Raw genomic sequence first — 22,583 nt, forward strand, 5'->3', positions numbered from 1 at the left:
TATTTGAGACCTATCCTTTTGCCTAAAAATAGCATGATAGGTGACCTTTAATACATAGGCCTACATAATCAAACAACGAGATATATACTATCATAATAAAACAATCACAGGGACCGTGCATCAACAAGATACTTTTCCTTTACTCTATTACTTTAATCATATCATATTGATTACACTTGTTTACTTTGATTATGAGGTAGTCTTTTTTGAGGTTTGGACAAACTAAACATAACATTTTGGTTAGCTTTAGAGGCCTTTGTAGGCATGTTATGTTCATCTTGGAAGGTTCAAGGCTAACGGTTTTCCCTTGTCTAAAGTTGTTATAAGCTAAGCTATAAGCTAACCAGTTGCTGGATCCAGCTACCGTTCAGATCTAAGAATCATATCTGTCTTCTTCACAAACACCTCCAAAGAGCGAATAAGCCCATTCACAACAATGTCATATATTCTTTAGCTAAAGATCAAGATAGATCATCAACATATTATGGATCAACAGCTTTCAGAGTGTAAGAAAAACATACAATGTAGTGTATAAGGCCATCACTTTAACTGATTCATTAAAAAAATAATAGTTGCAAATAAAATGCAACGTTTGCTAACCTGCTCCATGTTTGACCAGATATTGTTATTGTCAAAAGGTGTCATGCATCAATAGCAGACAGTATTATAAACCCCCTTTCAAATACTTAGTTGTATGTCTTCTTTGTATTGATGTATTCCTAAAGCCAATGCAGCCCATCCTGAGGATTATCAAGTGTAGCAGTGCACTAAAAAGAAACCACAGAAACAAATATGCAAATCCTTTTTTTATGTGGGATATAAGAAGAGATAATCCAAAATTAGTGTAACACCAGAAGGCGCTAGATTATGTGTCAACAATTAAGACATTTGTGGATCATCAAAGTTTAGTCTGTATTTCGAGAGCTCAACAGGGTTTTTCAGTCTATTAATCTCATCTTTAATGTGTTGGCTTCCTTTTTCCACCACCAGCTCACCTTGTTGTCTCCTCTTACCTTAGCTTACTCTCATCTCACTCTGAGAGATCCTCTTCTTGGTATCCTTAAGGGTGTCGTCAGCCTCTCATGCTCTTCGCTCACTGGAGGGTGTGTGTGACTTGAGTGCCAGGAGAGCTTTGAATAACAGAGAGCGGGGGAAGAAATAAAAGGAATAAGCACCACAAGCCCTCAGTGTTACAGCAGCAAAGAAGAGACACAGGGATAACCATGCCTGAACCAGTCCCTGAAGGTATGCAGATACTTTTTTGAGAAAACATTATTCACTGTAATTAGTTTGGAGACTGGCTTTCAGTGGAAATATTGATGCTTGCATTTGGATTGCCTGGTTTGAAATACATTTGCTTGTCAAACTTATAACATACTTTATGTTTGAGGATGTTACAGAAATGTATGGGTTGTTTAAGATATCAGATTTTTTTTAATTATTGAAAGATAACGATTTTATTCTGTTTTATGTCTAACTTAATTATTAAATATGCACTTTTATAATGTTTAGTGTGTCATAAAAAAAATACATAAATTGTGTTTAAAATATCACAATATTTTAATTATTGAAAGATAATGATTTTATTTTTGTTTCATGTCTAACATTAATTATTAAATATGCACTTTTATAATGTTCAGCGTGTCGTAAAATATTATCTGATCAACAACAAAAAATCATACATTTTGTTTTAATGAGACAAGATGTATTTGGTGAATAGCATGATGTCTATATACTGGCAGCAGATACAAAGGGATGAGAACATTTGGTAGATAAAAGGTGAATATTTGATTGTTAAATTCAGGCTATTATACCGGGAGGCTCAAAAATAAGCATCAGATTAAAAAAGATCAACCCTGTGTGACCCACGGCAGCTGTTAACTGCGAAGGTGTTTTGAAGCTCAGCTGAGGAAAACACAAACTATCAGTTGACCTCATCGCTTACTGTAATAAAACGTGTTGAATTTCCTTATGCAGACAGTTTCACAAAATTCAACCTCGTCTGGGAGCAGAAGTGATAGGAGACTCATAATAAAATAACATTTTGTCAAATTAATTTAATACGATTTTATATTGAAAATACACTACTCAAGTTAAATCTAGTTGAAATGTTTGTGTCAATATAAAAATGAAACAAAACATGAAGAGGAAGGGGGGCCAGGGTGTCCCCTTGCATTTGTGCAACAAAAAAAATGTATACGATTTATAACAGTGTTTACGTGTCCGTTATAATAAAGAGTAATTCCTAATGACATTACAAAGGCTAAACAGATCCGGCATGTGATGAGGACACATTTCCCTTATTGGCTACTTGCTGTTTTCTGACCACTAATAATACTTAAAATCACATAAATTATCACAGCCAGCTGCTACGTCATCCGTATGTTACTGACTTCAGACCAGACAGAGGGCCATGTTGCTGACTGAACTGGAAAGCTACCAAAAAAAATACAGCAGATACAGCAGCTATATTTGTACTATGCATGTGTTGTATGGAGGTTATGTTTCATGCTAGCTGCTGATACTGACTTGCCTTACGTACTGTTGTTTACAATAGTCAAACTTGGTATCACTTTGAATACAATACAGTTTAATATGAATGACTTTTTTTTTAAAAATACTTTCATCATACATAACAGAGAGTAATCTCATTTAATGGTGAACGTCTGTCATTCTTGGGTGAACACTACTTTCTCATAAATAATTTTCGTTCTTTTGTGGAAACACCCATCCTCCACTTCGACCCTGCAGGGCTCTAAATCACTGAAGTGACAGAAACCTAAGCTTACTGACTGTCATAGCGGATAAGTCCGTTAGAGGAGCTGAGTTTTACTGGCCAAGAAGAAAAGTGTTGAGCCTCTCAATCTTATTTCTAAGCCAACAGTGCTCTGTAAATGAATTGAAAGGGCTTTGCTGGACTTGTTAGCACATTGCTACTAATTTAGTATCTGTCTCTGGTTATAATCTCCACACAAATCTAAGATAGGCTTTTTATTTTTATCTGAGGAACATAACTGGGCACTTCTTTAATTCACCATATATAGCCATAGAGTTTATTCGTGTTATATGGATAAGATCCCACTTTCCTCAATGTACGTCTGCATCTCCTATCTCTCTGTCATTCAAGGCGAAATTCAAAACCTTTGAGCATAAAGGTCGGTTTAGGAATCAGTCTAATATAATATATAATATAAATTATTTCTGTATTTACACTCGAGAAGAGTTGAAATGTTTTCTTTGCTGCTTCACTTCTGCCAGAACTCGCCCTTAGCTATAACCGCAAAAAATACTCCCTAGCAACCCCTGACCTTTTTGAGTCTGTTTTTTTGTATTCCCCATAAGTTCACAGAGAGTCACACATCCAAGCGTATCAAATGTTGGCTGTAAATCATTTGCAGTCCCAGCTTGAATAAATCATTATGCAATCTGTCACTTCCATCCAGAAAGTTCCCTGATGCAGTGAGTCAAGCACATGACAGTTCTGTCTGCATGCTCTAGTGATGATGTGATTGTCGGTCGTAGTTGCTTTCAACATTATGACCTGATGAACAACTATGAAGCCAAAGTTGAACTGCTCTCTAAGGTTTAACTCAACGCTGTTTATCTTTCTGAGGATACACGAACAATGGCATGAAACGCTTTTTCAGAAAATAAACCATGGATAAAGGCACTATCTGAGATCCAAAATCCAGTCACCAGCCCACTAATAAGTGGTTGAAAGACACCTAAAATAAAAAATGTTCCACCTGTAACCCACCTATCAATACCTTAACTACTTCAAGATGTCTTCATTACATCTTTGCTGCATGTTGGCAACCAGAGATGTGAGATGAGGCCACACTTCCCATACCTTAGTTAATGTCTGGAACATTACACACACTGTAAATCAAGTTGTGGTAAACACGGACTGTGAGGTGAAGACCCGCAGTACCTTGAATGACCCCGGATAACCAATAAAGATGGAGCAACAACACATGTAATACATATTCAGATCCGGTTATGCTTCCAGAAATAAATTAAAGGTAACAGTGGAAAAATACAGTACTACAGAGAGGTTGTTTACACAGAACAACAAAAGAAGGAACGCATTTAAAAAAGGAATCTCCCCTAGGGAAACAAACAAACAAACATATCTACTAATTATACATATACAACAACTTGGACAACTTCGCCAATATACGAGAGCGCAGACAGTCTCAGAGGGGGACATTTAAACTGTGAGGAACAGCTGTTCAGAAAGTTGATTACCCCGCTTTATCACAAACTTGTTGAAGATGTTAGAGATTCTCACCCCAAGTGGATTGAGTTAGCAGATGCTGATGCAGAATAACACTTGATGCATGTGTTAAATCCTCTCACGGGAGATGTCAAGTACTTACACTGAAGTCTTATAGTATGCACATATTCTCTTTCGTACAGACAAAGTAAAAGTCTGTGTTACTCTTTTGAGACTTATTCTTGTATGTAAGAAGCCATGTTAGCCTGGGTGTGGTTGTACCCAAATACAGTTGTAATAGAGGCGTGATAGCAAGTTCGAGTCCCACTGCAGTCAGCATGTCGTTATGTCCCTGGGCAAGACACTTCACCCCAAATTGCTCCTGTGGGGATTGCCCAGTTCAGTATTGATAAAAGCGTCTAACAAGTAAAATGTAATGTAATGTACAAAATGTAATGTAATACAATGTTAATAAGATATAAAGTATATAAATAAGTATAATACGAAACTATACACTTAAACTTCTCCAAGTGGATACAATGTAGCTTCAATTTTAGCTGTAAATTTGGCGACCACAACTGCCTGCAAGGTCAAGTGGGTCTGACTATTCAAGGAACGTGGCATGACCTCAGGGAAATCACAAGACACCGTCCCTGGCCTTTAACAGCTACTGCAGTGGCCTCCAGGGAGACACTTGAGGAGTTTGGTAGATCATACGCCTCTATTTCAGTTGAGAATTTCCTTTTACCAGATTTAGGTCCAACAATCCCACCCACAGTGCTCCATCATCATATCATATTGCCTGTTTTGACCCTCACAGCTCCAGCATGGCCATAAAACTATTTTCACAAATCGGTAAAGACGTTGAAGTTCATTTATGTATCAATGGCTGTTGAAATAGTTACTGGTTAACTGTTGGTTAAGGCTTCAGGTTAAGACTGGGAAGTATAGAGTTATGTTCTAAAATTACTAGCTACGCAATTAAAATAGATAAATATTCAATATACATTACATTATTTTAAATAAACCCATCTGTTTCAGACGAACATCCAGCAAAATGTAATACGCTATAGGTTTATATAAGAGGCAAAAAATATCCATAATTGCCTCAAATTATTTAAGATATAAAGGTCAACCCAATTAAAGTGAAACATATGTTGTTCATTTGTGTCTGTACGATAGTAGTTTCTAATTGCCTTCTTTTTCTGTTTCTAATTCTCAGAGAAACCGGAGGGGCAGGGTAAGTTCACTCATCCACACCATTTGCCCACTAACCTTTGGTGGGCCACATTATCACGTAGTGACTTGATTATAGCTCTCACATTTTCACTTTTGCCCACATATGAAGTCAACGGTGTGTGTCATGCAAACGCAGTCCCCTGACTCTCTGAATTTTATTGCCAACATGCTTTGTATGTTTTATATTTGGATACTGTACATTATCAGATTACAGAAGCTGTTTACTCAACTGTCTTCAAAGGTTGTAGCAACACAGATGGCACAAGAGGAAAAAATGCTTTGATTTTCACAAGCCATATTTGAGTGTGCTCATGTGATACCCGTCTGGATTTTATGTGATACCCACCGATAAAATCTGTTAGCTCAGCTGTTGGAGTGTATATGTTTTTAAAAGGGCTGACCATGGTATACCTTTTCATGTCTAACAAAAATACACTTATTTTAGCACCAGAGGAGCCAACCGCAGAGGGTGAGGGACAATTATATTAGTTGTTTCCCCTTTTTGTTACATTGAGTGATTTAGTGCACTCACACATTGTTAATATGTGACATGGTGTGGGATTGAGTTGAGTTTTGAGAAACGCATTTGGACTAATAAGTCCGGGTACTTATCTGAATAATACAGGTTTTGGTGTAAGTTAATCAATTGTATCATATGAGACAACATGGAGCAACTTAAGGGAGATAATGCAATTGTAAAGCTGCTTTGATTCAGCGTATTACCAATTCTTAGCTAGCCCACAGCATGTCACATATGAAAGGAATCTTGAGTGTGTCGTAACAGATTTTCTTTCCTTAGTGTATTTTTTAAGTCTACTGTCAGAAATCAGCAGAGTGATGTCATGCAGATGTGTGTATCGTGTATCACAGCATCATGTCTACCCTTTAATTTTTCTTCTTGTGTTTTGGGGACCAATTTAATGGAAATTCATGTTTTTGTTTCCTATTTTTGTTATTAAAAAAAATCTGTTTGTGTTGTTTAGCATGTTGGCCCTTTTGAGTTTTAGATTGTATAACATTTTTCTTTATGTAAGAGGCGGACAAGACAAGCGATTTGTGTGGATTTGAATATACACTGACTGACTGCAACTCTCTGCATTTCCCCCATCTGTGAACTTTCACATTGACCTTTGGGTCACATTTTACTGCAGGCATGTGAAGCGTGAACAGATCTGTTCTGTGTGTGTGCGTTTTGGTTGAGTTAATCCTGAGAAATGTAAAGTTGTCCAGATGTCATCATCATTCCTTTTTCCAATCACTGGCTTAACTATGATTTTTATTTGCCCAGCTGAACCACAGCCAGTGAACGATGGTAGGCACTGCTTAGTGTCAGGAAATAAACCTTCAATTAACTTTCTCATCAGCTTCCTCAATTATGACTAGATATAATGAATATTTGCATGTATATACGGGGAGCTAATTGTTCCTTCATTTCCCATAGATGCACCCCCCGCAGATGGAGGTAAGGCAGAATCCTGTACATTGAATGTCCTAGTTTAATATGTCTGTCAACATAATCCATACGATGTATTCACATAAAGTGCATACATGGCTTCTCAGTGTGGAAAATAAGTATCAGCATGACTCTTGTATATCTTATTCCCAAATATATTTAAAGTTGGACTCAGGCTCCCTGTATAATGTTGCATAATTTATGTTTTAACACTTGTTAAACATAATACGATACGATACGATATTACTTTATTTGTCAGATCAAGTCTGAAATTTGACTTGCGTCACAGCAGCTCCATGTCCAACATCATCAGACAAATATCCAGACAAAAATACATGAAACACAATTCATATGCAAATTGAATATGAACCCATATGCAAACTGAATATGATAAATATGCAAATCAATTATTGCAATATGATCCTTAGTGTGTCTGGTCCAATGTAGTAATAGACTGTAATTAATTACATGGAGGGAATTAAGCAAAGGGAGGGAATCACATCAACGAAAAGAGGATAACCAGAAACCAGAAACTGTGGAAGGTCGTCCTCTGATTTTCACTCACGTAATTAACGTAAATAGCTAATTTTGTCATTTCTGGACTGATATATACATATACTCCGAAGTATATGGTGTGTGAATTTGAGCCTGGTTTGCTTATTTGTTGTTCACAGTATGTGCAACATGGTCAGTTTTGTAACTATTTTTTTGTTTAAGTGTACAAGCGTATATTGTACTTTACGTTCCAGTTTCTGTGCTTCTAGTTTTTATGTAATTTCATGTATTTACATTCATCTGTTTATACATTTATTGCATGCAGTGACATTAAATATGTCAAAGGAAAACCCTCAAATCTGATGGTGCATGGTGCTTCTGTTTTCTGTTGGTTCATTGGTCTCTGTTACAACTGTACGTGAAATCACGTGAAACGAGCGTTTGCTTCCAGTTGCTTTTTTCAGTTAAGTTTGCTTCCTTGTCTGCAACAGATTCAGATGCTGATGGGGATGGTAAGGAAAGACTGACATGTTTAGTGAAGTGCACACTGATCATTTACTTTTGTCCATTAAAAAGTATGGTTTGAGTGTTTATAACATTTAGTAAGATTTTGGTATTATGTGCTAGTCAAGATGTCACATAATATATAAAGTGTTAAGTGGACCTGGGTATGTCTTATTATTTGAAATCATTGTGACTTACTTCGATTTGGACTGAAATAACAACATTGTTCAATAGCTTTTTACGATTCAAGCAAGCTAGTTTCCGTAGTTGTAATCGAGCCTTCTTTGACTTATGTTCGAAACACAGTTCTTATTTACCTCTGTAGGAAACTTTTAGATTCATGCAGTGTGGCTCCACTTGGTTCAGCACTCATTTCTTACAGCTCCCATGAAAATCCCCCTCAGAGCCTGAAGCTTCGTGCAGCTCTGCAGTAGATACCCTCAGAATAAGCCACACCTAAGGTCTACAATTTACCAGATCCTGGGCCGTGTTAAAGAGACGTGAGGGGATGACTAAAGTGTTACAATTTGCAGTTCAGTGTGTGCTGTGAGCCCTGTTTCATTCACTTCTGGCCTATGCCACTGGAAACCCTCACTGACAAATGATAGTGTTTATGTTCTTTCTATTCAGAATTTGTTTCCCCATGTGCAGAGTGCTGCACATCCCATCCCATCTGTGAGCTATGATACCAGCTCCCCTTTGCCTTTGTCCCTCTGGCAATTTTAACAATGAGAGTGGAAACACAGCTGTGCTATATGTGTCACAGTCATCGACAAACCACAGCAGCTGTTGCAGCATACAAAGTGTCAGCTTATTAAATGACACTTTTATTAACATTATGCTGTGCTGGGAAATGGCAATGAGAGCTCAAGAAGTGAGGTCATCCAAGATATCATAGCCAGCACATCAAAGTTATGCCTCCAAACTGCTCACGGAAAATACATGCCAGTGCATGTCACATCCTATATCTGAAGGCCCAAGGCCTCTTTAGTTTCTACTCACCAAACCAAGGTTTGTGTTGGGGTTGCACTACTACTCAGGTTTTACATTTCAAGAGCAACATGAAAGATTAAAGCTATCCATGTCTGCGATGGTCTTTCAGGGTCCAGCCCCCAAAGTGCAGTGTTTGATGTCTGCTCTGTCTCGACTGATCAGAGTAGATGATGGAGAAAGGGTATGGGTAACAGGATATGTAAAATATCCTTTAACTTTCACATTTTGACACTCCAACTCTGGTAAGGCTTAACCGTGCCTTTATAGCAACTAAGACGTCTACCATCTTCTGTGCAGATCACATTGTGACATGTTTGGGAGAACTGTGTAGCATTTCTCAGCTCTGCAAGTCTCTAGGTGACGTTACCCCATATAGCCTGGCAGGCCTAGAGGATTGCCAAATTCTCCATCATGGCTGCTTCCTTGATAGGCCAGTTGACACGTTTGGCAAGACTTGGGTGATGGACTTTTGAGTTATGCAGGGGAGAGGTGGTAGGCACAGACCCCAATAATGGCATTGCTGCTTTGTGTACTCATAACCCGGCTGCTATCTATGGGGAGGGGGGGTTGGCTTGAGACCAACAAATTGCCCTGAAATATGGCCTGCTGACATAAGGAGAGGTTAAGTTAAGGTCATTAAATGTTATGTTTGGTTACTTAAATTTCACAACTGTACATTTCTTGTGGCATGGGTCCTGTGATGCTTCTGGAAGCTTCTTCCGATCCGTTTATCTCTTTTTAGCATTTATGAATGTGTATCTCATTGTCCTTCACGGCTGGCATAAATGTCCATCAGTGAATGTTGGACTCAACAAGCTCCTTCTGCAGTAGAGTACCATTGGTTGCCCAAAGGGAAGAAATGTATACCGTTTGGCAGCTGTTCCAGGGGGAGCTCAACATAAGAATTGAAAAAAAAGACAAGCAAGTGTGGCAGTGCATGATTAGGGACAAACTGGAGCATAAGTAAAACGGCTCAGCAAGTGGAAAGTCTGCACAATAGAAACACCTTGTGGTTCTCACTATCAGCTTTGTGCTTACCCCAGTGGGAGAACTCTTTCTCTTGGGCATGCTAGGTTCAGCAAAATGCTAATTTTACATGGTGAGGAGATTGAATTCAACATTGTAGCGGCTTGGTAACATGGCTAGCACGCTAGGCTTAATCCAAAGAGAGCAGCTGAGGAAAGTTCAAAGAGAAACCCGAGCAGACTTTTCTCTGGTCAGAACTCGTGTTTCGATGCCATGCAATCCATATCCAATTTTAGCCGCTGGAACAGGCTTACACTAAGACCAATCTGCAATTTACCTTAGTTCAATAACATTGTGTTAAGTGACTCTTGTGATATGATTTTAATGAAAAAGTATATACAACCTGTGGGAGGAAATGTGAGATACACAGCATATATTGGTTTCGGTTTTATTTTTGATGTCTAACATTTGTTTCCTTGGTTCATTCCCTCCGTGTTTATCAGAGAGAATTTCTGTGTAGGAAGTGCTTATCATACCAAGGCTGTTTCAAGCCATACCCATTGGGGGAATAATTTGTGTGGGAGGGGATTACTAATAGTTGGCCAGTTGCGACTGATTAGTGGCACTTGCACCAGTATTGGAAACATTTTGAATATTTTAAGAACATCGTGTACAATTTGAGTTGTATATGTATCTTATGGTATCTTCAGATAAAAAATGTGACAGACTTTGATACGAATACTTGAGTGGTAGTAGCGGCCAATATCACAAATGTTCTGTATGTGGTCAAGTCAAGTAATGTTCTACTTTGTGATGAGTATCCCTGCAATATCAGTCCAAAAGAAGTAATCATTCCGATTTCAATGTATTACTAGTTTGGTGATTAAAAGTACAGTAATCAACACATTTGATTACTTTCTGTTTTGATTTGATAATAACAGTCACGATCTTGATTCTTAATTTTTACCACTGTGTGCAATATTAATGTAATAATTCTACAGAATTGGAAAGTGTTCACTTGCCTTGGTTTGCATAAACCTATGGTACAGTATAACTGCAAATTGTTATACTTCCATACGTTTTTTTTCCCTAGCTGAGGCAAAGGATGCAAAGGAGGGTAAGGGCTATCTAAAGGCACAGAGTGGGACTGTAACCATCTACTGCATGCAATAAAATGCAATGAAAGCAGATGTATGCATGTGTTGTTGAGTGTTAGTCAATATAATGTAAAATAATTATACAAACTTTGATTCTTCAGGACCAAGTATAATCAAAGTCATAATCAATATACATTATTGACTGATTTGCACCTTAAATGTCAAATTCAATGTTTGTTTTCTGTAGAAAGTGTTGTACTGTATCGCTGTCCACCGGTGTAGATGTTTACCTAGCAAAGTCAGATTCTGCATTCTGGATCTTCTAATTGGTAATGTACCAATTAGTTTGTGTCTAAGGTTACTTCGTCTGTCTGAATACTTGAAACACATTCACATGGCGTTTTAAGTGTTGGAGTCGTGTGAGGATGGTAACCCCCAAATTGCAACTGAGAAGGTTAAAGTTAGGAAAGGTATTGGGCAGCAGACCTGCAAATAATTTTTGGAAAGGTTGCAAATTGATGGTTACCATCGACATTACCATATGTTTGGAGTTGTGGACAAAGAGTGTTTTACTGGTGAGATGACTTGTGTTCCGGTAAATTGTATATGTTTAATGTCTCTTTTTATGTATTTGCAACTGAACACCATAACATGAAAAAACTTGATTATCAAGGTTCAAGGTTCAAGGCTTTTATTAGTCATACGTACATAGCTACAGTGTAGTTATGACTATGGATTTGTCTTTGATATTTAGTTGTCGGGTAGCTTCGACAAAGTGCTAATTTGTGATATGATCGGATATTTCGTAATGATTACTTGCAGATAGATCTGAAAGCTTTTTTGCTGTACACGTTTTTTTCCTTTAGTTCTTTGAGCCAAATGCTGTTGGTTGATTCAGTGTTTGCTGAGTTTCATTATGCTGTATGTGTGCAGTCTGTGTATGTAGGTGTGATAAGAACATGTTAATGGTTCGTAAAAATGTTTTTCAATGTGATCTTTGCACTTAGTTTTTTGGCACACTGTGGACATTGTTAATGCCATTAAAGGGCTTTTTTGTTTTTTTAAAGTCTTCTAAAGCTTTTAGCTCCTTCTTTCAGAGTCTGGGAATACCTCACTCAGTGGGCTCTTCGTCGAGAAGCCGCCAGAGAGTATCGTTGGTATTGCAGGTTAGAAACGCTAATTGATGTATGAGAGAAAACTGTAGCAATTCATAATGTGTCAACTTGTTAACGTAATGTTACACGAGTAAATTGCTGTTTGTGAATTGCAGGAGGGGATCTCACTATCATCGCCAAGGTGGACTCGACCACCCTGACAAGAAAACCCACCATGAAATGGCTGAAGGGCAAGTGGATGGACCTTGGCAGCAAAGCTGGAAAACATATGCAGTTCAAAGAAACTTATGACAGGAATACCAAGGTTGGTGTCAAACAGGAAATCTGATCCCCTTATTTAAAAAATAAACAAGAAACTAAGAAGTAATTAAGCAAAGTTAATTTCCTCCCCCAAGATCTATACTTATGAAATGAAGATCATCAAACTGGTCGCTGGAGATTCAGGAGGCTTCAGGTGCGAGGTGACGGCAAAAGACAAGTGTGACAGTTCCACATTTGAGATCTCTGTTGAGGGTGAGTGAAAACGGACTCTAGCCTTCCGAGGCTGCCACACGTTCCAAACATGCTGATGTTTTTATCTGATCCAGCCCTAATGTGCGCTCTCTGCAACTTCTCTTGTTACAGCCGCACAGCAGGACACTCAGCAGGCAGATATTTTGTCAGCCTTCAAGAGAGCGTAAGGGCACAGGGGCTTGTGCATGTGTGTGAATACACAAGAGTGTAAAAGGATGCATAGACAATTTATACAATGTGTGTTAATGTTTCTTTCAGCACCAGTCGATTTGAAAAGATAGTACATGTAATGTGTCATTGTCATGTCATTAGATGTAAATGGTATGCTTTGTATACTGTATGTGTCTTTCCCTACACGCAGAGATGGTGGAGAGGACGACGGAAATCTGGATTTCAGTGCTCTGCTGAAAGCCACTAAGTGAGAAGCTGAGCGTTGTTTGGTTTGCAATATTATCAAGTACACGGAATGATTGTTCCCATTTGTAACGCTTCTCTATTCCAAATGACATATATATCCCTTTCCCTTGACTAACAGGAAGAAGAAAATGGTAAAAGAGATACCAGAGATAGACGTGTGGGAATTGCTTAAGAGTGCCCATCCGAGCGAGTATGAGAAAATCGCCTTTGAGTATGGCATCACCGACCTGAGGGGCATGCTGAAACGTCTGAAAAAGATGAAGGTCGTCGAGCCAAAGCACAGCGAGGGTAGGTTAAGCAGGAGTGGAAGAGAGGGGAAGTAGTAGAGGAGTGTTAATTAATTTAATTAAGGGGTGAGTGTTAACCTAAGGAGAGGTAACAGGGTGGGTTAGCAGGGGAGGGAAGTAGGCAAGAGCAAGGGCACCATGAAACTGGACACAAAAAAGAGGTTTTAACTAACTGATGAGTTGCTAATTCTTAAAATGTTTCCCTTTTTTCCTGAATTCCCAGCTTTCCTGAAGAGGCTTGATTCTTGCTACTCAGTAGAGAAAGGCAAGAAAATTGTCCTGAGGTGTGAGGTGGTGGACCCCGACGTCCAGGTCAAATGGTTGAAGAATGGCCAGGAGATCAAACCCTCAGCCAAGTACACACCAAACCATACCCACATGCACACACACATCAATGTATTTCACGTAGACCATTCTAAGTGTCTTTTGTGACCTTATAGGCTCCATGCAAGACAGTTGCTTAAGTTTGGGTGCATGACATTAATAATTGAGGTTAGATGGACTTGAAAGGAATCGTTTTAAAAATACTCTGCTAAAATGATCCGCGCCAAAAGTCATGCTCAGAAATGACGCTGCCATCAACACGTTTTATTTTTAGGCTTTCATAAGGATCCTCCCAGAGGATTAAGCAGGTCTCACTTCCAAGACATCTTATGCCTCCTGTAAACCAAATCTAGATACACCCCCCAGGATAGAAACACCTAAAATGTTTAAATTGTAAGGCCTGAATGTGAGCCAAATCTATGGCTTATGTGAAAATGCTTAAACTGGGTCTGTTAGACAAAAGCCTACTCTTTCAAAATAATGATCAACATGAACTTAAGTAACATGACTTTTTTTGTTATTATCATTTCAAAACATTTGTACTTAAACATGTAAATTGTTTGATAAAAGAATACTTTCAAATTATTTCAAGGTACATCATGGAGTGTTTAGGAAACGTCAGAACCCTCACCATTAATAGGACGTCCCTGGCTGATGATGCTGCGTACGAGTGTGTTGTTGGAGAGGACAAGTGTTTCACAGAGGTGTTCGTCAAAGGTACATTATGTAAACATTGTGGCATTGACATTGAGTTCCTGCTGAATTTTTGAATTCTAACGTCCATCTCTGCCCTGCCCAGAGCCCCCTGTGACCATCACCAAACTGATGGATGACTATCACGTGGTCGTTGGAGAGAGAGTGGAGTTTGAGATTGAGGTGTCAGAGGAGGGCGCTCACGTCATGTGGTCAGTATATCTGCAATTTAACAATAAAGCCTCGACAACTTTAAGATTTGATTACATTTAGAACCAAAAGACAACTTTGCAAAAATCTACTTGTTTTTGTACTTTAGAATCTTTCATTGTGCATGTCTCATATACAATTGTTTCACGTAAATGTCATCCCCCAAATATGTGGATATCAAAGTGTGAAGTTCTTTCAACAGCGTAAGAGAGACACCAGCATAATTTTGGTTAATTATAATCCTTTCATTTTTTACTGAATTCTTTCAATTTTCCAAATGTAAAAAAAAACGTTTTATATCATCCACCGTATTGTATATGAACACTTCCAACCCAAGTCTAGATAAAGCTTTTTTTATGTGACTCGGCACAATTTCGCTTTGCAAGTATAACTACAAACTGAAAGATCAAATAAATAAGGGGAATAACCACTTAGCATTTTCAGAAAGCAAAATGAGAGATTGATTGAAAGATATAAGTGTGATGGAAGATTTATGTTTGTGTGTACGGTTTGTTTTACTTAATGTGTGTGTGTTTGTGTACTGGTAATTATGACATTATGGGGACCACAGTCTGTTTACAGAATGACGTCCAAAGGGAGAAACCTTTCAAATGAATACAAAACTCATTCTGATTGTGCCTTTGTTTCATTTGACATTTTCATCAATATGTCTGTCTGTTTGCGTGGAATTAGATGTAATTGATAATACTAAGAATAATATAAGGAAACATTTTATCCTTTTAAGAGTCCAACAAGTACAATTTGTCCTTGATTAATCCAAAGCCCATTCATGCATTCCAAAGCAGTCACCGAATGTTGACAAAGTATTTCCTGAAATCACAAGGCTTGTGCTCACCGTTATATTTAGTATTAAGTCATTAGCAGTGGCCTGTTTCAAATATTTTCAATTTTTTTTCCAGGTTCTTTGAGGATATTGAGCTTGTCAAAGACAAAGATTCCACAAAGTTTCGCTTCAAAAAAGATGGAATTAAGCACACTCTTATCATCCTGGAGGCGACACTGGATGACATTGGAATGTACCATGCTTGGACAAATGGGGGGCATACCAAAGGAGAGCTGGAGGTGGAAGGTACCAACAAATAATATTCTTCTGAAAAATGATATGAGTTTATAAAACATAAAATATTAAAGGTAGTTTATTTTAAATGATATTGTTAAAATAATAAGTGAACAGACTGCATTCTATATAGATTATACTGTATTTAGTCTGTCTTTCTGACATGTAAATGAAGATGCAGCTGAATTTAACTGCTGGCCTCAGGGCTTAACGCCTCTCTTTACAAACAAACTAACAACTCATGGCAGTAGGTGTTAAGATGTTGCCATCATGAACCTTACCCTTCCTCCCCCTTTCACCTTCACGCACTCTTCTCCACCGTCTGAACTGTTGTTCCAATGTCTTGTTTAGAAAAACAACTGGAGGTGTTGCAGGACATTGCTGATCTGACAGTCAGGGCAACAGACCAGGCTTTGTTCAAGTGTGAGGTCTCCGATGAAAAGGTCACAGGAAAGTGGTTCAAGGATGGAGTGGAAGTCGTGGCAAGCGACCGGATCAAAATGACTCACATCGGAAGGTAAAACGACATATCATTAGATTTAAAAGCCTTGTTAGTAGATGTGTCATCACTGTGGATCAAACGCACCTTGTGTTTTCATTAATATTGTCATTAGATTGTGTTGTCTTTACGCCATATTTTTCTCTCTTGCTTTTTTCAGGTTTCATCGGCTGCTTATCGATAATGTGAAACCAGAGGATGCTGGAGACTACACATTTATTCCTGATGGATACGCTCTCTCAATTTCTGCCAAACTCAACTTCTTGGGTGAGAAAGGGTGATTGCAATGGTATTCATGGATGCATTAATCTTTAGCAGCCTATACAACATTCTCAACATGTTTTTCTCTCTCTCAAAACAGAAATTAAGGTCGACTATGTGCCTAGACAAGGTAGGTAGCCGTTCATTATCTCAGTTCACAAATACGTCAAGCTTAATCACAATATCTCAAACCTAAGTCCACATGCACTCGACCTTTGCATGTTGTACATTCGCCAGATCCTCCAAAGATCCACTTGGACACCACCGGAAACATGGTCTCCCAAAACACCATCATTGTAGTGGCAGGCAACAAGCTCCGTCTGGATGTGGAGATCACAGGAGAGCCAGCACCCACCTGTGTTTGGACGAAAGGAGATAAAGTAAGAAGTGAAAGTAAAGGGTCACTGCACATTTTGAATGGCATAACTTGTCAGTATTGTGCACATTTATCAGGTCCAGGAGGCAAAACCTAGCTAACACAACAGATTTCCTCAATAGAAAAGTAAAAAATCATGTTACAGAAATGACCACTTCATGAACATGACATCTATTATATTGTAAGGTCAGCCTAATCTGTGTGTGCTGTATTGCCTGTTATTTTGGTTTGTCCTTACTCTCCCATCTCCCTCTGGGTCTCTGGGCTTCAGTTTAATGCTAGCTCACCAGAAAACAAAACTGCTGCTTGGTTGAGATTCGATTCGACCCAACCCCTGGGAATTATTGTGCCCATGGGCAGTTAGGGCCAGAGATAAGCTAATGAAATAGTCTGTCCGTGATATTGACCTATTTCAGAAACAAGATATGCTTGGGCCTTAATTAGATAACCTCATGCCACTTATTTGGCCTAATTTCACATACATATAACACTTTAACACCACTGGTAAGCTGATGTGCTGCCAAAGTTCCCCTCTGGTGAAATCAAATGACCCATAAATGCCTGTCTAATTGGTCCAAATGCCTCTGTGATTTACCCCGAAAGCTTTTCTTGTTAGCAGGCTAGGCGCTCTAGGAGGCATTTAAAGTCAAACCTGCTCCAAACCGTGCACATACTGTAATAGAGGTGGTTTTTACCCTGTTTTTTTAAGTGTCACGTTTAATGCCACCCAAGTTTGTTAAAATAAAAGTGACTCTATGTAACACTCGACCCATTTATATTTAGAGCCAGATGTTGTTTTCTCAAGATTCAATTGTGGATTCCTTCTTCAGAAAGTCAGATGAACTGTGCCGATTTGAATTACTTGTGCAAAGTAAGGCACTTAAAAACAGAATTGTTTCTGTTTGTTAGCAAATTACAGAGAATGAAGGGCGCATCAGGGTGGAGGCCAGGAAAGACCTGAGCTGCTTCGTCATTGAGGGCGCAGAGAGGGAAGATGAGGGCAACTACACCATCTGTGTGACCAACCCCGCTGGAGAGGACAAGGCTATGATATTTGTGAAGATTGTGGGTAAGTGATTTTGTTTATATCCATAGTAACGCATTTGAAGAAATGTGGTTTACAATTTACAAGTTTTCATAGTTTTAATCTGTGTTTTAAGCTTTTCTGGTTTGCGTTGAAACTACAGTAACTGTGATCTTATTTAAGATGTGCCCGACCCCCCTGAGAATGTCAGATGCACATCAGTGGGAGAGGACTGCGGTACCATCCTTTGGGATGCTCCCGTATTTGATGGCGGTGCACCACTCAAAGGTAAAGGATGGATTTTAATATATTTAATTATATTAAATGGCCTGGGCTTACAGAATGTATTTTCAGTGCTTTTACTTGTTTAAATAATTATTCTGCCCATTATGAAGGTTTCTCTTTTTTTCCCTCCATCAGGTTATCTCATGGAGAGGAAGAAGAAAGGTTCCTCCAGATGGACAAAGCTTAACTTTGATGTATATGAACCAACTACATATGAGGCTAAGAGGATGATTGAAGGTGTTTACTATGAGATGAGGGTGTTTGCCATAAACAGCATTGGCTTATCTCAGCCAAGTCTCACCTCCAAACCCTTCATGCCCATTGGTACGTAACCCTAACCTATTTGTACTCAATCTTCCTCAGCTACTTCCCTTTGTGCATCCTCAACCCAATGACCCTCCTAATCTTCTTTCTTTCACCTTTAGCCGCAACTAGCGAGCCTATTCGTCTGTCGGTGCACGATGTGACGGACAGCACATGTACCCTGAAGTGGCTCGCCCCAGAGAAGATTGGAGCTGGAGGCCTGGATGGCTATATAATTGAATACTGCAAGGAAGGAGGTGATGACACCAACCATACTGCTTACAATAAAATGACAATAACTGGACAATTTAACAACATTCTCAAATTCAGCCATAACTTATGGACATATTTGACAGCTCAGGTCAGTTTTAAAGATGGCACAGTACACAGTCATAATAAGGGAATGAATGTCTATAATAATCAATGAAATGTTAAATCTTTAAACCTACATAAAATAGTCTATTAAACATAACAAGTCACCAGAATAGAATCCCACTCACATTGTGATTTACTACATGTAATTCTCTTTTATTTCAGATACTGAGTGGGTGGTGGCAAACCAGGAACTCTGTGAGAGGCAAGGATTTGTGGTGCGTGGCCTCCCCGTGGGAGAGAAGATCGACTTTAGAGTGGTGGCAGTAAACATCGCTGGCCGCAGTCCTCCAGCTTCACTGGGACAGCCCGTCACCATCCGAGAGATCATGGGTGAGTCAGGACAGGTTGTGAACAAACAAATCTACTTGTAGACCTTTTTTATCGATTAAATCTCATATTCAGTTAAATCATTTTTAGGCCTTGTTATGGTATTTAAAGACACATGCTTGGTACTATCATAATATCATAACGTGTTAACAATCAAATGTATTTTTCTGCTTTAGAGTATCCTAAGATTCGCCTCCCCCGCGATCTGAGAACAAGATTCATCAGGAAAGTTGGAGAAAAGATCAACCTGACCATCCCCTTCCAGGTTAGAAACATATACGAGCTTTTAGATGTAGACACGTTGCGCAGAAATCTGTATGAAGATAAAGACCAGTGGTAAAATTGTGTGAACTAAAACTATTTGGAGAAAAAAACGGGCGTTATACAAGTAATGCTTGACAGAGGTTGGAAGTATTTGAAATAATATAATAAAAGCCTTTTGTGGCTCGAGGGAGCTGAAAATGTATCTCTGATTCTTCTGCATTTTTTTAACTGGCAATGTTTTGTGCCATCAATCATTTTCATCACCGATGAGTTATGAGCATATCCTCTTCCTGAGCAGCGGGTCGTTTGTGTGTCTAATAGGGTAAGCCTCGCCCTGTCGCAACCTGGCTCAAGGATGGTCAGCCCATTGACCCCACTATGGTCAGCATCCGTAACTCAAACGTGGACAGCATCCTCTTCATCCGTTCAGCAGAGAGAGAGCACACTGGGAAATATGAGCTGGTGCTAAAGATCGAGAACATGGAGGACAGAGCTGCCATCCAGATCCAGATTGTTGGTAAGGTTGTCTGGTGTTGGCTGGGCTACTTATTAAATGTTGTTTGAAGAAAAACACACATCGGAATATCTCAAATTTGTTTAAACTAAAATTGCATTAAAAATCTGACATGTATTCCTTTAAGATAAACCTGGACCTCCTCAGAAACTTCATGTGACAGAAGTGTGGGGCTTCAATGCAGCAACGGAGTGGGAGCCCCCAAAGGACGATGGCAACTGTGAGATTACTGGATACACCATCCAAAAGGCAGACCTGAAGACTAAGGTGTGAGAGGAAACGGGGGTAGCGTTTAAAACCTACAGTCTCTACGGCTGCTTGGCATATTCCTTATTTTCACACTTTAGTCAAAAACATTGTTTCTTCACTGTTTAATTCTGAGAGTTTGGGCTTTTGTTCTCATGACATGACCTCTTTCAGACTACTGGAAAGAAAACATACAAAATACAAAATTAGGTTTTATTTTACAACAATTTGTATCAGTTCATTTCTCCTAAATTCAGCAACAGTTACAATTTGTTTGTAATAATGTAGTTTTTTTTTATTCTTAATGGAGGATTTGAATCAATTGAACTTCTTATCATCACAAATATGCAAAGCAGAGAACACAGTGAAATGTAGACTCAATTAAACCCATCAAGATCCCTGGGCAGCTGCTATACATCATCCATTGAGTTTCCAAATGATCATTTTTTCAGTTACATTTTTGTTACCTGTAGTGTCTTTCAAAATACACATCTTTATAGCCTGTTGTGCAAAATAATAATATTTTTCTTATAATGTAATCCAGAAATCTCCACTACTTGAATATACCATACTTTACAAATGTATCTATATTCTGAGGGTTTTAAAGGGGTTTGTTCATATATCATTCCTAGCCTAAGTTATATATCATGTAATTCCTAAAATATACAAAATATTAATTATTTATGGATTTTCACAGTATCTTTAATGGACTGAGCAAAAGAGAGATTTCAATTAATCAACCACATAAAATAAGAATTGTCCACCTTGCATTATCCAATGTTCGGGAAAGGTATGCAAATGATCACATACATATTAAGATGCTGCATATTTAAACATCACATTTTAGAAAAACTGCAATAACTAAAATAGTGCCTTCCCTAAATGTAACTATAACATATTTCTTTCTCCAGGAATGGTTCACTGTTTATGAGCACAACAGACGGACAAACTGCACAGCGACAGATCTGATCATGGGCAACGAGTACATGTTCCGCGTGTACAGTGAAAACCTCTGTGGCCGGAGCGACGATCCGTGCTTCTGCAAGAACACGGCTGTCATTGCAAAGACAGGTGTGTTCCCGTACAGTATTTACAGTACCATGTGTTTGTTCCTAGTGTGGATTCCATTTTACACCCAGTGGAGTCAAGGAATTTGATTTGGACCACATTTCTGATTTATGGAGGTTAAATAAATTGTCTCTCCTTCCCCCTAAGACCTGGAGATCAAGAGAGCACCCTACACGAAGAAAGACAAGTCCTGTGCGCCCAAGTTTACTCAGCCCCTTGTCGACAGATCTGTAGTGGCCGGTTACAGCACCGCCATCAGCTGCTCCGTCAAAGGGTACCCCAAGGTAAATATGCATGTTAGAAAATCCTATGGAGCGTGAAAAGGTGAAGGAGGACGGTGCCTGTTCTCATTCAAACAGTTCTGAAGTTTGCTTTAAGTAAGACTTGTATGCATATATCTACCAACGATGTTAGATTGAAAGCAGAGTCGGTTGGGCCCAGAATGATACCCTTAATTGCAGGTATTCAGGCTGAGCAGGGTAAAGCTAAACAAAAGTAACAAATCTCTCCAACACAAAAAAAACTCTCCATTGGACATGAACAAGGATCTGACAACTATGACAAAAAAAACACAACTTAAGTTCATGCAAGACACAGCTGGGGTGGGAAGGCAAATCACAAAGGCACCAGGTGAACAGGATCAGGTAATCAAACAGAAGGGAAAACACAGGAAAAAACAGACACAGCGGGGGCGAACACTATTCCGAAAATTACAGGAAACAAGACAGATCGTGACAAACAATAGCCTTGTATTGTAAGAATAAGATGTATTGCAACCTATTTATCATGTGACTTTTCCTCAGCCTAAGATTGTCTGGATGAAAAACAAGATGATCCTCGGTGAGAATCCCAAGTTCCTGATGCGAAACTACCAGGGAGTGTTGACCCTCAACATTCGCAAGCCAGGCACTTTTGACTCAGGAAAATACTCCTGCATTGCTGTCAATGATCTGGGCAAGGAAGAGGTGGAGTGCAAGCTGAGCGTCAGACGTAAGAACAGAGGGCATGAGAGGGATGATGGAGGACAGGGGGGTTGATGTTGTGTTTAAAAGATAATTATTTGTTTGTTAGTTTTGCTTATGTAATACACACTCAAATCTGAAGGCAGTCTATTTTTACAACTGCAACAGAAGTAAATAGTTTGAACATGGAAATGAAACACAATACAATTTGGGCGTATTTCAACAAAATCTCACTCTCATCATCTGTCCTGTCATTCCACAGTTCCCACAGACCCCGACAAGGCGAAGGAGGAGTGAGAAACCGATCAGCAAAGAATGTGAAATGATATGAACCAACAATGTGGATGTCAGTGTGTGAAATAAACACTGTCACAGAGTGAATCTAATAAAATCTACTGATGTGTGCTATAAATAATGTTTATTTTATATAGGCTTCTTTCTCCTTTTTTTCATCTTTGTTCTTTCACACAAACAACATT

At 38.9% G+C, this 22,583-nt stretch overlaps 1 protein-coding gene across 5 annotated transcripts; it reads left to right on the top strand.

Annotated features, from left to right (window-relative positions):
* Nucleotides 1-1,135: 1,135 nt before the first annotated feature.
* Nucleotides 1,136-22,516, top strand: mybpc2b (myosin binding protein Cb). 5 transcript variants are annotated; one of them, XM_010792924.1, is made up of 31 exons: nt 1,136-1,245; nt 5,439-5,456; nt 5,901-5,924; nt 6,897-6,917; nt 10,960-10,983; nt 12,061-12,129; nt 12,234-12,382; nt 12,474-12,591; nt 12,703-12,754; nt 12,953-13,009; nt 13,127-13,296; nt 13,519-13,651; nt 14,212-14,336; nt 14,419-14,524; nt 15,443-15,612; nt 15,952-16,117; nt 16,260-16,366; nt 16,461-16,490; nt 16,598-16,740; nt 17,646-17,805; nt 17,944-18,048; nt 18,181-18,369; nt 18,471-18,605; nt 18,886-19,053; nt 19,227-19,315; nt 19,636-19,831; nt 19,956-20,095; nt 20,986-21,145; nt 21,290-21,426; nt 21,946-22,132; nt 22,367-22,516. In XM_010792924.1, the coding sequence occupies exons 1-31, from the start codon at nt 1,224-1,226 to the stop codon at nt 22,399-22,401; spliced, it is 3,405 nt and encodes a 1,134-aa protein (XP_010791226.1). In that variant the 5' UTR covers nt 1,136-1,223; the 3' UTR covers nt 22,402-22,516. The 5 variants fall into 5 exon arrangements, with proteins under 5 accessions (XP_010791226.1, XP_010791227.1, XP_010791228.1 ...); XM_010792925.1 differs by lacking the exon at nt 10,960-10,983 and having other exon boundaries at nt 1,138-1,245; XM_010792926.1 differs by lacking the exon at nt 5,901-5,924 and having other exon boundaries at nt 1,138-1,245.
* The last annotated feature ends 67 nt before the right edge of the window (nt 22,517-22,583 follow it).

The sequence above is a fragment of the Notothenia coriiceps genome, unplaced genomic scaffold, assembly GCF_000735185.1.
Source record: "Notothenia coriiceps isolate Sejong01 unplaced genomic scaffold, NC01 NC01_scaffold00036822, whole genome shotgun sequence".
In the NCBI taxonomy this organism is placed as follows: Eukaryota; Metazoa; Chordata; class Actinopteri; order Perciformes; family Nototheniidae; genus Notothenia; species Notothenia coriiceps.